This window comes from Lipomyces japonicus (genome assembly GCF_038497905.1).
Source record: "Lipomyces japonicus strain CBS 7319 unplaced genomic scaffold V1514scaffold_27, whole genome shotgun sequence".
Lineage (NCBI taxonomy): Eukaryota > Fungi > Ascomycota > Lipomycetes > Lipomycetales > Lipomycetaceae > Lipomyces > Lipomyces japonicus.
Window position 1 is genome coordinate 59,659 of NW_027117839.1, and position 13,043 is coordinate 72,701.

The 13,043-nt window shown below is 39.3% G+C and overlaps 7 protein-coding genes across 7 annotated transcripts; 3 read left to right on the plus strand and 4 right to left on the minus strand.

Moving 5' to 3' along the window:
* Positions 1-33: 33 nt before the first annotated feature.
* Positions 34-1,119, minus strand: V1514DRAFT_282542 (uncharacterized protein; the record flags this gene model as incomplete). Its single annotated transcript, XM_066925101.1, has 2 exons — positions 34-509; positions 561-1,119. The coding sequence occupies 2 exons, from the start codon at positions 1,117-1,119 to the stop codon at positions 34-36; spliced, it is 1,035 nt and encodes a 344-aa protein (XP_066782563.1).
* Positions 1,120-1,483: 364 nt separating this feature from the next.
* Positions 1,484-4,293, plus strand: V1514DRAFT_308648 (uncharacterized protein). Its single transcript, XM_066925724.1, has 2 exons — positions 1,484-2,050; positions 2,102-4,293. Exons 1-2 carry the CDS (start codon positions 1,588-1,590, stop codon positions 3,844-3,846), a joined length of 2,208 nt encoding a protein of 735 aa, XP_066782564.1. The 5' UTR covers positions 1,484-1,587; the 3' UTR covers positions 3,847-4,293.
* Positions 4,294-4,351: 58 nt separating this feature from the next.
* V1514DRAFT_333138 (uncharacterized protein) lies at positions 4,352-5,853 on the minus strand. The gene has a single exon (XM_066927987.1). The coding sequence runs from the start codon at positions 5,834-5,836 to the stop codon at positions 4,394-4,396; it is 1,443 nt and encodes a 480-aa protein (XP_066782565.1). The 5' UTR covers positions 5,837-5,853; the 3' UTR covers positions 4,352-4,393.
* Positions 5,829-7,742, plus strand: V1514DRAFT_333139 (uncharacterized protein). The gene has a single exon (XM_066927988.1). It carries the CDS (start codon positions 6,045-6,047, stop codon positions 7,608-7,610), a length of 1,566 nt encoding a protein of 521 aa, XP_066782566.1. The 5' UTR covers positions 5,829-6,044; the 3' UTR covers positions 7,611-7,742.
* Positions 7,714-10,279, minus strand: V1514DRAFT_333140 (Cullin family-domain-containing protein). The gene is made up of 2 exons (XM_066927989.1): positions 9,660-10,279; positions 7,714-9,583 (listed from the first exon to the last, which is right to left on the minus strand). The coding sequence occupies exons 1-2, from the start codon at positions 10,178-10,180 to the stop codon at positions 7,807-7,809; spliced, it is 2,298 nt and encodes a 765-aa protein (XP_066782567.1). The 5' UTR covers positions 10,181-10,279; the 3' UTR covers positions 7,714-7,806.
* Positions 10,280-10,403: 124 nt separating this feature from the next.
* Positions 10,404-11,240, plus strand: V1514DRAFT_333141 (DSBA-like thioredoxin domain-containing protein). The gene has a single exon (XM_066927990.1). It carries the CDS (start codon positions 10,471-10,473, stop codon positions 11,125-11,127), a length of 657 nt encoding a protein of 218 aa, XP_066782568.1. The 5' UTR covers positions 10,404-10,470; the 3' UTR covers positions 11,128-11,240.
* Positions 11,130-12,791, minus strand: V1514DRAFT_333142 (dihydrouridine synthase-domain-containing protein; the record flags this gene model as incomplete). The annotated part of the gene is made up of 2 exons (XM_066927991.1): positions 12,082-12,791; positions 11,130-12,017 (listed from the first exon to the last, which is right to left on the minus strand). Coding segments are annotated over exons 1-2 (1,232 nt in total), but the record flags the coding sequence as incomplete, so codon positions are not given.
* Between the last annotated feature and the right edge of the window lie 252 nt (positions 12,792-13,043).

The window sequence follows — 13,043 nt, forward strand, 5'->3', positions numbered from 1 at the left end:
TGTTTTAATTTTGTCTTTTTTGTCTATGTACATCTAATTATTCCTTGGAGGAGCAAGAGCCAATTGTGCTTTTGGTGCAGGAAGAGCTTTCAAAAACTCTCGAACCACGATCTTGCACTCAACCTCACGACACAAGTCCTTTCTTTTTCGATCCGGCAGCAATGACAAAAACTCTAAACCTGACGCGCGTTCGATTGCATCCACGGGAACATAAAAGTTCTTTAAGTCGGTTGAATTCGGAATAACGTCGTTGGGTAGGATAAAGGCACCAACTACTGGTTCGTCGTCAGAACCTCCAAACGTGGATTTTTGGATTGGAGATTCGGCCACAATAAGTTTGTAAAAATGAGTTGGGACGGCCACATTTGGAGGATTACCAATGACTTCGTATGAGATCCTATATTTTCCATCGGGGTATTTCTTAGGTAAAAACAGTGGTCCGGTAACGATTCGCACTGAGTTGTATTTATTTGTCAGACGTCTGCAAAAATCCTCGAAATGTGCCCAGTCTAAATAAATGTTAATTAAACTCAGAGAAAAGAAAATTTTAGTATACATACAATCGCGATTAAATCCATCACCAACTTGTGGAGAAATATTGGTTAAAAAAAATGTCTCGTCCATGGCATCTTGCGAGAACTTTGAATCCGCTGCGGGTGCCATGTGGCCTCTATCATACCCGCTCCGGAAATAATCGACAAGCCGAGCTCTAAATTTGGCCGGAATGCTTTCGTCTTCCTTAAACGTGGACTTTTTACGGTCGACCTGATCTGACTTATTTCCAGTAACACTTTGTGGAGTCAGATGCTCGATAATGTAATGCGGATTGCGAGTGCGCCTGTCATACGCGCCAACATATTCGGCTCTAAACTGGGCATCCACGATTGGGCCAGGATGACCATACTTGAAAAAACCAGCAGGCTGTACGCCAGATTGTGCTGCTGCTGTCGGTAATGCTTGTGAACCACCGTGAGGTTGCAAATCGGTAGACGGAGATGGAACGTCAATTACTACATTTGACGCAGCACTTTCGGGATTTTTGGATCCAATTCCAAGAAAAGAATTAGATACATCAGTCTTTCCAATTGCAGTAGAGACCAAAAAGTCAAATAGTCCCATTCTTGCTGTTGCGTAATTTGAAATCCTCTTCGACTGATCCCGGAGCATAATTTAATTTTTTTTAGGGGCTCTCGGTTAAAGTTGTTGATACTATACCTGGTTTAGGGTATGCCATAGCTATTCCCTTCCTGTAATTTAGAGTCTTTTTTTTTCTTTGCTATCTTTGTTGTCTATTCAGTGAGGCTAATCTTTTCTTAAAGGCAAGTTGTTATTTGTTTATTTGTTTATATTTTATTATTTGTTGTTATAAATAAAATGCTATCTTTGTTGTCTATTCAGCGAGGCTAACCTTTTCTTAAAGCGCGCAATCCAAAACAAAAGTATCACGTAATACTTTAGTCACTGAACTGAAAAGTGATTCGACCACGACACGACCACCACGACCACTGCAAATACAAATTTAAAACCGACACAATAAATGAACCATAGATGATTTAATAGTATAAACATAAGTTTTTTATTAACACAATGTTACGACCGTCGTCTCAAGCTCAGAGTCCGAGGCCATCAACACCTCTACCACCTCCACGGCTGTTCCCCATGCCAGAACCAACTCCTCCGCAATTCATACCGGTTTCACAATCTTACAAAACAGGCGTGCCAATCGTGTTTGATCTTGGAACATGGCATACCAGGGTGGGATTTTCTACTGAGGAATCACCGCATCTCGATATTCCAACTCAAATTTCCAAATATCGAGACCGCAAGCTTTTAAGAACTTATACCTTAATCGGGTCGGATGCGAACTTTGACGCGAACACGCGAGCAGCTGCTAAATCACCGTTTGACGGGAATGTGGTATCTAATTGGGATTATCTCGAGCAGGTGTTTGATTATGCGTTTGTTAAAATGGGAGTGTCCTCTCAAGATAAAATTGATAACCCCATAATCATAAGCGAGCTTCTTGCAACCCCTGTCGCCCAACATAAAGGTAAGTGCGCTTAAGAAGTATTAAAAAACATTATTTTTAATCATTTTTTAGGAATTCAAGAAATGTTGTTTGAAACATACGGGGTTCCTGGGGCAGCATTTGGTATCGACAGTTTATTTTCATACTATCAGAATAATGGTAACACGGGCTTGGTGGTTTCTGCCACTCACGAATCTACTCATGTTGTGCCTGTCGTAAATGGCAAGGGAATATTGTCTCAAGCAAAACGATTGAATTGGGGTGGTCATCTTGCCTCATCATACCTTCTAAATCTAATTCAACTCAAGTATCCAACTTTTCCGGGTCGCATCACTCCATTACAAGCGGAAATGCTTATTAAAGAACATTGTTACGTCGCAGCTGACGGATATGGTAATGAGGTTGAAAAATTCTTGGTTAGAGACGATGATTTCGATTCTCGGAATCATATAATTCAAGCACCTTACACTGAAATTGTGCAACCGGTTAAATCAGAAGAGGAACTGGCTCGAATAGCTGCAAGAAAAAAAGAAGCTGGTCGAAGATTACAAGAGCAAGCAGCTAAATCTAGGTTGGAAAAGCTTATCAAAAAAGAACAAGAATTGGAATATTACAAACAGATTGAATCCAAGTCCGAACAAGTGACCCAAAAGGAGTTCAAGAAACTGTTAGATGCTGAGGGATTTTCTGACGATTCCAAACTAGCCAAAACGATTCGAGATCTTGAAAAATCAATCAAGCGATCACGCAAGCAAGACGTGGGTGAGGAAGATTCGGATTCAGAACTACAAACTTTCCCGTTACTTGAAATACTGGATGAAGAACTTGATGAATCTCAAATTAGACAGAAGCGTCATCAACGGCTAATGAAAAGCAATTATGACGCTCGAATGCGAGCCAAGGCAGAAAAGAACGCCGAGCGTGCTCGAGTCGAGGAAGAAGAAAAAAAGGACGAAGAATGGCGAACACGAGACTTGGAAGGATGGGTCAAAGTCCGTAGGGATGAACGCGAGCAAGTTTTAAAGCGTATTAAAGAGAAAAAACGATTGCGGGAAGATTTAAACAATCGTAAATCGCACGCCTCGCAGCTGAGAATGAAGTCGATTGCGAATCTTGCATCAGATTCTCCATCTGGTGGGCGCAAGCGACGGCGTGGTGGAGGAGATGATGAGGACACGTTTGGAGCAAATGATGACGATTGGGCTGTTTATCGGGATATTGCAAACGCGTCAGACACCGAGGAAGACGAAGAAATGACAGAGCGAGTTCGCAAACTCGAAGAAGATCTATTGACTTATGATGCCGACTTCACACTGGATAATTCGGAAGATGACTGGTCTAGTTCACTTTTGCATACTTTTGTTAGAGGCACTAGGCCGTTTGACCCAACTTCTCGTGCAGAGGCTCATCAGTTCCATCTTAACATTGAACGTATTCGAGTGCCAGAAGTTATTTTTCAGCCTCTAATGGCTGGCATTGACCAGGCTGGTGTGGTCGAGATTGCTACAGACACGATTTTACGAAGGTTACCAACCGAGCAAGGTTTAAAAGTTTGCAAGGATGTATTTTTGACTGGCGGCTTCAGCCTGGTACCTGAATTTGACGTGCGCATGAGACGCGAGTTGCAAGCCGTGTTGCCAGTCGATACGGAGTTTAAAGTCAGAAAAGCAGCAGATTGCATTTTGGATACGTGGAAAGGCATGCGGAAATGGGCATTAAGAGATGACTTCGAAAGTAAGATGGTTACCAGAAAAGAATATGAAGAGTTTGGCCCGGAATACATTAAAGAACATGAACTGGGAAACGTGTTGGCGTGAGAAGAAAGTCGATTGATTTACAAATCATGACATGATGTTATATTAAAATCAAGGCGTATGTATTATAGCGAATATATTTTGCATTTATTAGATAGATGAAGAACTTGAACCAAAATCAAATATCATGAAAGCCATTCTTAAGGATGAGTTTGGTCGGAAGTAGCAATTTTGTCCAGATGAAGCATATTTGGATATTCTGACAGTATATCAACATGCAAAGCATATTTCGACGATCTGAATAATTTGAAAAAGCAACCGGAAGAAAGAGACAAAGCATATCAGCCTGTGGCCAGCTTTATAATTGGATCAATTCAATCTATCTATACAATACCTGTTATGTCCAATCAGCCAGCTTACGCATTTCTTTTACAGTTATAAAAAACATGAGATGCAATTAATGAATGGTAAATTAATATTTTCATACCATCATAAACAACCACGTATTATTTTACCACAGCTCTTCTATACGTAAAGAGCCCTTATTAAATTACTTAAAAAAATTTATGTTTGTTAATTGGAAATAAACTTATTTTACAAAATTTAAATATTAATTTTGATTTAGAACATATTCTATTTGTACTTTTCCATTAACCTTTCGCGTTCGCACACGATGATTTTTTTTTGCGTATACCTGCAAGTATTCATTCACAACATCCACAAACGCGCCTATTTTCTCGATTTTGTATTTCCATAATATTCCATTTATAATGCGTTCGCCCACTTTAGGTTCGTAATTTCGAGTAAACGCATTGAATATCGCGGTAATTGTTCGATTTGTCGGATACAGCCTGCTCCCTTGTTCCACTTTCTGGGAATCATTTTGTGAAAATTCGTCAATCGTGTTCCGATTAACGAACCAGATTGTTTCAATAAATTTTTCGATGTCGGCTAATCGGCCACTTTTGCTAAACGCCAAAATAAGAATCTCATAAGTAACTGTGTTCGGGTAAATGCCGTATTCGTACATGCTATTAACTAATTGTAATGCAGAGTCACCAGCTTCTGATAGTTGTTGAACAGCTGATAATCGTATATTTCTGCTGTCTGCTCCAAGAAATATTGATGTCTCGCTATCTATCTGTTCATTTTTCGACTTTTTTGATTGCATTGCTATCTTTTCAGATATCTTTTTTAAATTCTCCGCAAGTTTATCAGGTTTTAATTTTATGTCTCCGATTCCGTCTACTAACTTCAGTTGACTTGACTTTGTACGGCATACTGTAGCTATAAAGGTGTTCCAGGTATACACATCCGTAGTGTCTAGCTTATTATCCCACATATCTTGCATTTGCTCTAATGTTCCAATTGATGTCGTGCAATTAAATAAATGATTCTTTTCCATTTGGCTAAGCTCCCCAAACATAGTCTCAATGTCATTCTTGATTAATTGTAATCGTTCCCAAAATACCTTTTTGGAATCTTTTTCTAACTTAAATTGTTTTGTGATGCTCTGTGAAGGTGCATTAGGTGTTGTCTCAAGTAATATTGGCTTTAGATATTTGGTAATTGTTTGCTTGTCTAGCGAAGGCAGTTCCTTGGGTGGCCACTCTTCTGGCACAACGGAGTCCACGCCCTTAAATTTTGAAAGAGTAAATTTATTTTTAATTGGTCGTAAATTGTTTCCTCGGATATAAATCATTGTCTTTGGCTTCAGTGAAAGGAAAACATTGCTAATCAGTGCCCGGTCGACAAACATTCCGTCTGGCAATCCTCCATCCCTAGCATATCCACTTGTTTCTAATGACGACCTATAAATTTTCCTCAATGATAAATACGAAGCCCAGATCTGAAAAGTATCATTTTTTGCTAAAGCAGCAAATATGCGCTTGTACTCCTTGATTTGGGCCGACTCCGTGAGCTGGAACGAGTCGGGAATGCACACGGCACCGTCATGTTCTAACCCAGCAATATCGAAATATGCTTTTACCGTATTTCCACTCCGCTTAGACGCCTGAGTCCGAAGCAGCAATTTCCGGGAAATCGTTGACATTGGTAGCAAACCGAGCGTGCAACTTGCACTTGATGAAAAGGTCCTAAAATGCAAAAAAAATATTGGACATTTTCCATCACGTGACCTGCGTTGGTCGGAATTTTGTGAAATCTGAGCCCCCTATCTGATGGATTACCAACAGTGAAGTTCAATATTTACTAGCATTTATTTTTTTTTGAACAAATTAGATAGATAACGGAGCAATGATATGGCTGGAATAATTGAGGAGGAAACTCAGCCATTAACTGGATTTGTTCTTTGTTGCACGGCGGTTCCGTCCGAGATTCGTGGAGAGATTGACATCAAGGCACGCAAAATGGGTGCCAAACATCGCGTGGATTTAATGTCGGATGTGACGCATATCATTGTAAATCCGCCTGAGTACCGGGATAAATATTTTTATGCGGTTAAAAACCGACCGGATATTGTGTTCTTGAGAGTTGAATTTGTATTCAAACTGCATGAGAAATGGATTTCTGGATATGATCTCAACATTGATCAGGAAATCATGGAATATGGCTTGTTAAGACCATTTGATGGACTTAGCATATGCCTAAGCAATGTCTCGCTTAACTTACGAAGCATGTTAGCCGAACATATAAGAGAGAACGGTGGTCACTATTCAGCAACATTGTCGCGTTCCGTGGACGTGCTGGCATTAGGCAAAACGTCAGGCGATAAATACGAATATGCGAAGCGGATGGGAATTAAGGTGACTCATTTTTCTTGGGTGCAGGCTTGTATCAAGCGTGGTGCTTGGATGAAATTAAACGATTTTGGTCTTGATCTTGATGACCAGGTTCGTGCCGAACGGCTGGAAGCCGTGTGCGTTCCCAGACTGGACATAAACTCTACAAGAGTTAAAGAAAATCGAGAAGCCAATCAGGCATTAGCAGATGGGCATGTTGTATCAAAACCATCAATGCTGAAAAGGACAAAATCGGAGACAACGTGGAATTCATTTATGGATGAGCTGGACAGTGCACCAGAGAAACTTGTTGAAAAGAGTAGTAGTAGTGTTATTAGTGGTCTTGTCGCTGGACCGTTTGAAGTATTAGAGTCTCGTTCTGTTGAATCTTTATCAAGAATTATGGAAGAAGAGAAGGAAAGAGAGCAAGAGCAAGAGCAAGAGCAAGAGCAAGAATACTCGAGTGACACGTTATTTAAGGACCATGCTTTTTATTTTCATGAGTTCCCCAAAGACAAATACGATATTATTTCTGCATTTGTTAAAGCAAGAGGAGCAGAAGTCGTACTTGATGCTGCCAAATCCACTCATTTTGTTGTCCTTTTTGATACTCCACCGACTAATATTCCGAAGCTGCCACCTTTAACCTGCTTAGTAACTGAGTGGTACATTGAGCAATCTGAGTTTTGCGGAAGACCTCGGCCACCATCATCATGGACATATTCGAAGTATTATGGCTCGACTTTGGCTTGTGCCGCAAATTTGTCCATAAAGGGCAAAACTGTTTCCATCTCTGGATTCAGAGGCATGGATTACTTTCACATCAATAAATTCATCACTTCCTTGGGCGCCAAATTCGAAGATACCTTAACAGCCGATCGTGACCTGCTAATTGTTCCGATTGATTTTATCCGAGCAATCAAAAACGGAGAAGCTAAACTTCCCGACAAAATTATTTACGCGAGAAAATGGGGGGTTCCAATAATGTCGGACGAATGGTTGCTTAATAAAGCAGATTGGTCAGATGTGAACTGCAAACGCAGTGACATGGTTGAAAGGAAGTCAAAAAGAGTAAAGTCTAGTTAATAATACCTTTTCATTTAAAGGCGTTTTTGGGGTGTGTTTTGTTATATTTTAAGTTTTTTTTTGGCATATTTTCTGTTTTTTTTTTTTAATTTTATTTTAATTAAACCTGTAAATATTATTATTTCATGCATATACGTTGAACACCATTGAAACCGAGATAAAAACAAAAAGAAAAGAAGTAGCAAGCAAAATAACGCTATGCCAAATAGATATATCCCTTTGAGGCGCCGTCTCTTTCAATATAATCTTTCTCAATCAACTTGTCAATATTCTTCTTGATATCTGACATCTCAACTACACCTCTGTTCTTCGTTTGCTCGATTACTTGCTGCACAAGCTCCGTATGAGTAAGTTGTTTTCGAGCCTTCATAATACGGGTGATGCAAGCTTGAATCTCAAACTGCCGATCACGCTTAACTTCCTCATGAGTCTGCTTGTTCTCCTGGGCAGACTCCTTAAGTTGGATCTGATTGATACGAAGTCTGTAGGCACGCTCGTCTAGCTTCAGGTTGACTTTAAAACGATCTCCAGGGTTCACATCTCGGCCTTTTGGTTCCTTAGAAAGTATTCTAATCTTTCCGCATGCCAAAGATTGTAAAGTCCTTTGTAACTCATGGTCAACCAATCCAGTTTCAGCTTTAATTTCCTCGTAGCTGAGATACCCACCGTCTGGAATATTGTTAAACTTGAGAACCACCACAGTCTGAAATAAACTCAAGCCTAGTTCCTTCTTACCCTTGGGAAAATCAGCTCTAATTGTGCAATGATCCAAGCTATGTCTCCAAAAAAGTCTGCGGCCTTTATGTTGCGAGTGATAATAATTACTGAAATCCTCTAATATGCTATTCATGGTCGGAGGTAGAATAACGGGAACATCTGGATATGTCGGCCACTCAGCTTGGGACAAGACATTAACGGACAATTCAACGTTGTGATCGGTTGCATGCTTGCTTTCCTTAAACGCACGCATCATGTCCTTCGAAATAGCCATATCTTTAAACATGCCGTTGAGTTTCTTTGTAAATCCAGTACCACACTCGACTTTAAGTCTTTGTAGCATTTTAGCTTCTGCGTCATCACTAGCAGACTTATTAAGTAACAGCCGTTTTGCCAAATCCTTTTTGTAAAATGCTTCAAACGTATCTTTGCCTTGTATGAACCTGAACAATACGAGAACTCGCTCCAGTCGATCGTCCATTTCTGTATCTTCCATTTGCCTGTTTCCAATTTTCATCAATTCATCGATATACTTTGCAATTCGTTCTGCTGGCACATTCTGTCGTTTATTGATAAATGATTCAAAACTCTCCCTCAGAGCATTATGAAACTTGACATCGTTTTTAAACGCCTGCTCAAGTATCTTATCAAGTTTGGCTTTAAATTTTAACAATGACTTTACCATTTCCTGATCTCTAGAAGGATCTTGAACAAAGGTAAATCCTTCGGATCGAATGTAATCTGACCAAGCCTTAACTGTAACATCTAACCCATCAACCTGAGCGAACAAACTATATAGTAAAGAAAGTGATTCAATGTCATCATCTTCCACAAATTGCTCAAATCCATTGCCAATAATAAAATCAATTGTCTGAAAAATCAACGACTGCCTTGTGACCTCTGCTGTTTCAGCTTTAGTTTTCCTGTCAAAATCAAACTCTTTTGCTTGATCGGATTCAAACGTCAAATATTTAGAAGCGGCTTTAAGATAGTCACCAGTATTTAAACTACTTGCCATCTCTTCAGCCAATTTCGAATAAAATTTTTGTGTCGAGTTAATAAATTCTAAATGAAACTCATCAAAATAAGCTCCAAGGGTGGAAAGCATGTGAATAGTAGTTTTAACGAGCTCCCTATCGAAAGGTTTTCCCGATCGGTTCAATTTAAAATACTTAAGGAGACTGCTGGTAAGCTCACTTGAGATATCTGTATTTCCTAATATTATCTTTCGAAATAGTTCGTCAACACCAAGGTTCCTGTCACCGTTAGCCTATAGAAAGTAAAAAAAAAAAAAAGAATACTAAATTTTAAAATAAAAAAAAACTTATGTACCATATTGACTTCTCTCCAGGAACAGCCTGCAAATAACTTCGATCCAAATATACGAACAAGCTTTGAATAATTTTTAACTGCTTTGACCATTGCAGCCACGCGTTTCCAACTTTTTCAACCATGTGAAGTGAACCGTGAGCTTTAGCAGACGGTAGTAATTCTTTCTGCAGTAAGTCAACTTCCACGTGAGCTTTCATTCTCATTTTCAATTCAGCTGCAAGTGACAATTGCCTTTCTGAACGGCAAATTGCCTCGACCCCTCGATATAGAACTTCTAATGAAGTGCTAATCGGTTTATCATTGAATATAGAATCCAATGCTGCCCCAAGTTGCTTTAACGTATCATTTATGTACTTTTCTGATAAAGGCTTAATTCCATTGGGTGACGATTTGCTTAGATCAAATACATGAACGTTTCCAAAAGTAGAGGGCTTAGACGGCTGCTCTGAACGCGATATGTTAATGAACGAGCTCGACACCTTTGGAAGGTTTAGACCCTTCGACGGAAAGTTCTGCAACATGGTTAAAAATTTCAAAATACTGGCAATTTCAGTATTCTAATTATGAATGGTCGTGCCTTGGTTATTAGTCAAATTCTCCGCTCTATAGGCATAGTTACAAGGCTCAAATTACCTCCCGCTCAAGCAAGCATCGCCATTTCTCCCAACGAACGTTATCTATCACGTGATACGTTCGATTTTGATGTTGCTTACGTGATTTTTGATATCTGGTTTCAACGATTAAATTATATTAGTTTAGAGCAACTATATTGTTTGTTTAAAACTTTTGCTTTATCATTTACTTGTTTATAATGTCTGTGATTTCAATCTCTATTGTGTCAGATGTTGTATGCCCTTGGTGCTATGTTGGCATAACACAACTTCAAAAAGCCATTCAAGCATTCCATAATAACCATCCGGACACAACATTTAACATTAAATGGCATGCATTTGAGCTTAATCCGACTTTAGAACCAATAGACCCGTCTAAGAAAGTTTTGGTTAGTCCAAAGGTAGAGCACCTAGAGCGGAAATTTGGCTCGTTGGATAGAATCAAGCAAATGTCTGAATTTCTTAAAGAAAGGGCTAACAGCTTGGGTATCAAAATCGACACTCTCGGGGGAAACATTGGGTCAACTCGCTTAGCTCACGAATCTATTGCTTATGCTGGACAAAAGAATAAGCAAACTGAGCTTAGCATTGCCCTTTTTGAAGCCTACTTTAGTAGAAACGAGGACATATTTAGCAAAGATGATATATTGAGAGTTGCCAAATCAGTAGATGGAATAAACGTGACCGAATTAGATGATTACATTTCAACGGGCAAGGGCAGAAATTTGGTGGATGATGAGATTAGGAAATACCGAGCGGTAGGCGGAGTTCCAGATTTTACGATTCAAGGACAGGTCAAGATTCATGGCGGTCAAGATGCGGCCGTATTCGAACAGATTTTTGAGCGATTAGTTTAGTGTATTGAAGACTCCTAAATTTTTATTGTAGCTCTATTACCATAAAAAAACAATTAATAATCAACTAGTTTTTTCTTTCTTGGCTTGTGATTCATCAAATTTTTCTTCCAATGCTCTCTTTTCTCCAGTGCCAATTAGTACTTTCCCACTCACTTTTCTGAAATACGGCTGAGCTCGCCAATAGGGAATTTGCTTATATACGGCACCCGTCTCATCCAAAGATATATCAGACCGAGTGACTGTATCCAATTTTTTATTTTCCTCAATCTTCAACAAATCTTCAATAATTTCATGAACCTGTTCAACCAGTCTTTCATAATCTTCAATAGTTGATCCCCGACCACATTTGGCTAGTGTGTCCCTAACGTTAGTATGGATTGGGAGAAAAGGCCTGAACAACTTAAATAAATGAGATTTGCATGTCGTGAACGAAATTTCGCCTGGCGATGATTTGACAAATTCCACGTATTCTCTTGAAATTCTATCTAATCTAGGAAATAATCTGTCAACATCTTCAAGCTGTGGAATGCTTGTTGAATAATTAACGGGTACATTGAAAATAGCCGGGTTATACAGATTCGCCTCGGCCGACATGACCGCATCTGCTCCGGTCGCTTCCAAGCATCTTGCGATATCCTCTTGATAAAGAATGTTGCCATTTGCAAATATAACGGTTTCTGGCGGCAAGTTGTCCCTTAAATACCTAATTGCTTCCCAATCAGCAAATCCAGTTTGCTGCCCTTTCATTTCTCGTGTCCGGCCATGAACCGTCAAGAATTGAGCTCCGGCTGATAATATCATTTTGGCATACTTAAGAGTTTTCTCCTTCGATTCAAACACCCGTATTTTAGCAGTGACTGGTATTGACAAGTTTTTGTGTAGGTTGTTAACTAAACAATAAAATCGTTAGATTAAAGCTATAATTACCAAACGTTCGTCAACAATGGTACTCACTCAGTTTGTATACTAAATCCCATTCATCCTGTAAAAATGATCCATAGTGCCCTCGTCTTGCTATTCCTTGCGGGCATCCCAAATTTAGGTCGACTGCGTCACATTTGTCTTCCACTAGCTTGGCCGCCGCAAGAAGAAATTGTGGATCATTGGCACAAAATTGAATTATTAACGGTCGATCCTTTTCCACGTCGCCATCCATCTCGCTCAAATTTTGCTGCCTGTATTTTTCGTTTTCGGCAAACAGTCGCGCATGCAACATTGGGCTGTACGACAGATCAGCTCCGTATTTCTTGGACAACCGCCGCCATGCAAGTTCTGAATGGTCCACCATGGGAGCAACAATCTTTTTAGGAGATCCAAGAGACTCGTAAAATGCCCGGCCGGATAATTTTTCTTTAGTCATGATGCTGAAATTTTGCTTGGAATACAAGTGGCCAAATAATAGCCAGCGCCTGGAAGCGCTAAGGCAGTTTACTCTCAGTGATATTGTGGCAAACAAAGACTTAAACAGCTATAGATTAGCACTAGAAAAATAGTATCCAAAACAGTAATTTTCTAGTACAGTTATTGAGTTGCTGTTGTTGCTATTTTTTTAATTTGTAGCCCGTATGGGTTTGTCAGTATCTGTATCGAACAATTTTCTCACACAAATTTATCAACAAAAAAAGTTTATAACAGAGCTTAATTGACTTGAGATTATTATCAATTTAAGCAATTCGAAGAATTTTTACGTCAAATAACTTTTATTTTTTAAATGCTATATGACTTTTTCATTTTATAAATATACATCATTGTCTAATTAACTGCGACAGAGCAGAGTAGAAATCCAAATAAGACGGGAAGTCGTAAAACTCTGAACTGGCAGCATCGGATCTACGTCTCGACATGCTTATTATTTGGATTTTTAGACGGAAAAGCGTATTCAAGGCTGGTATAATTATTGAAATATGTAGAGTTAT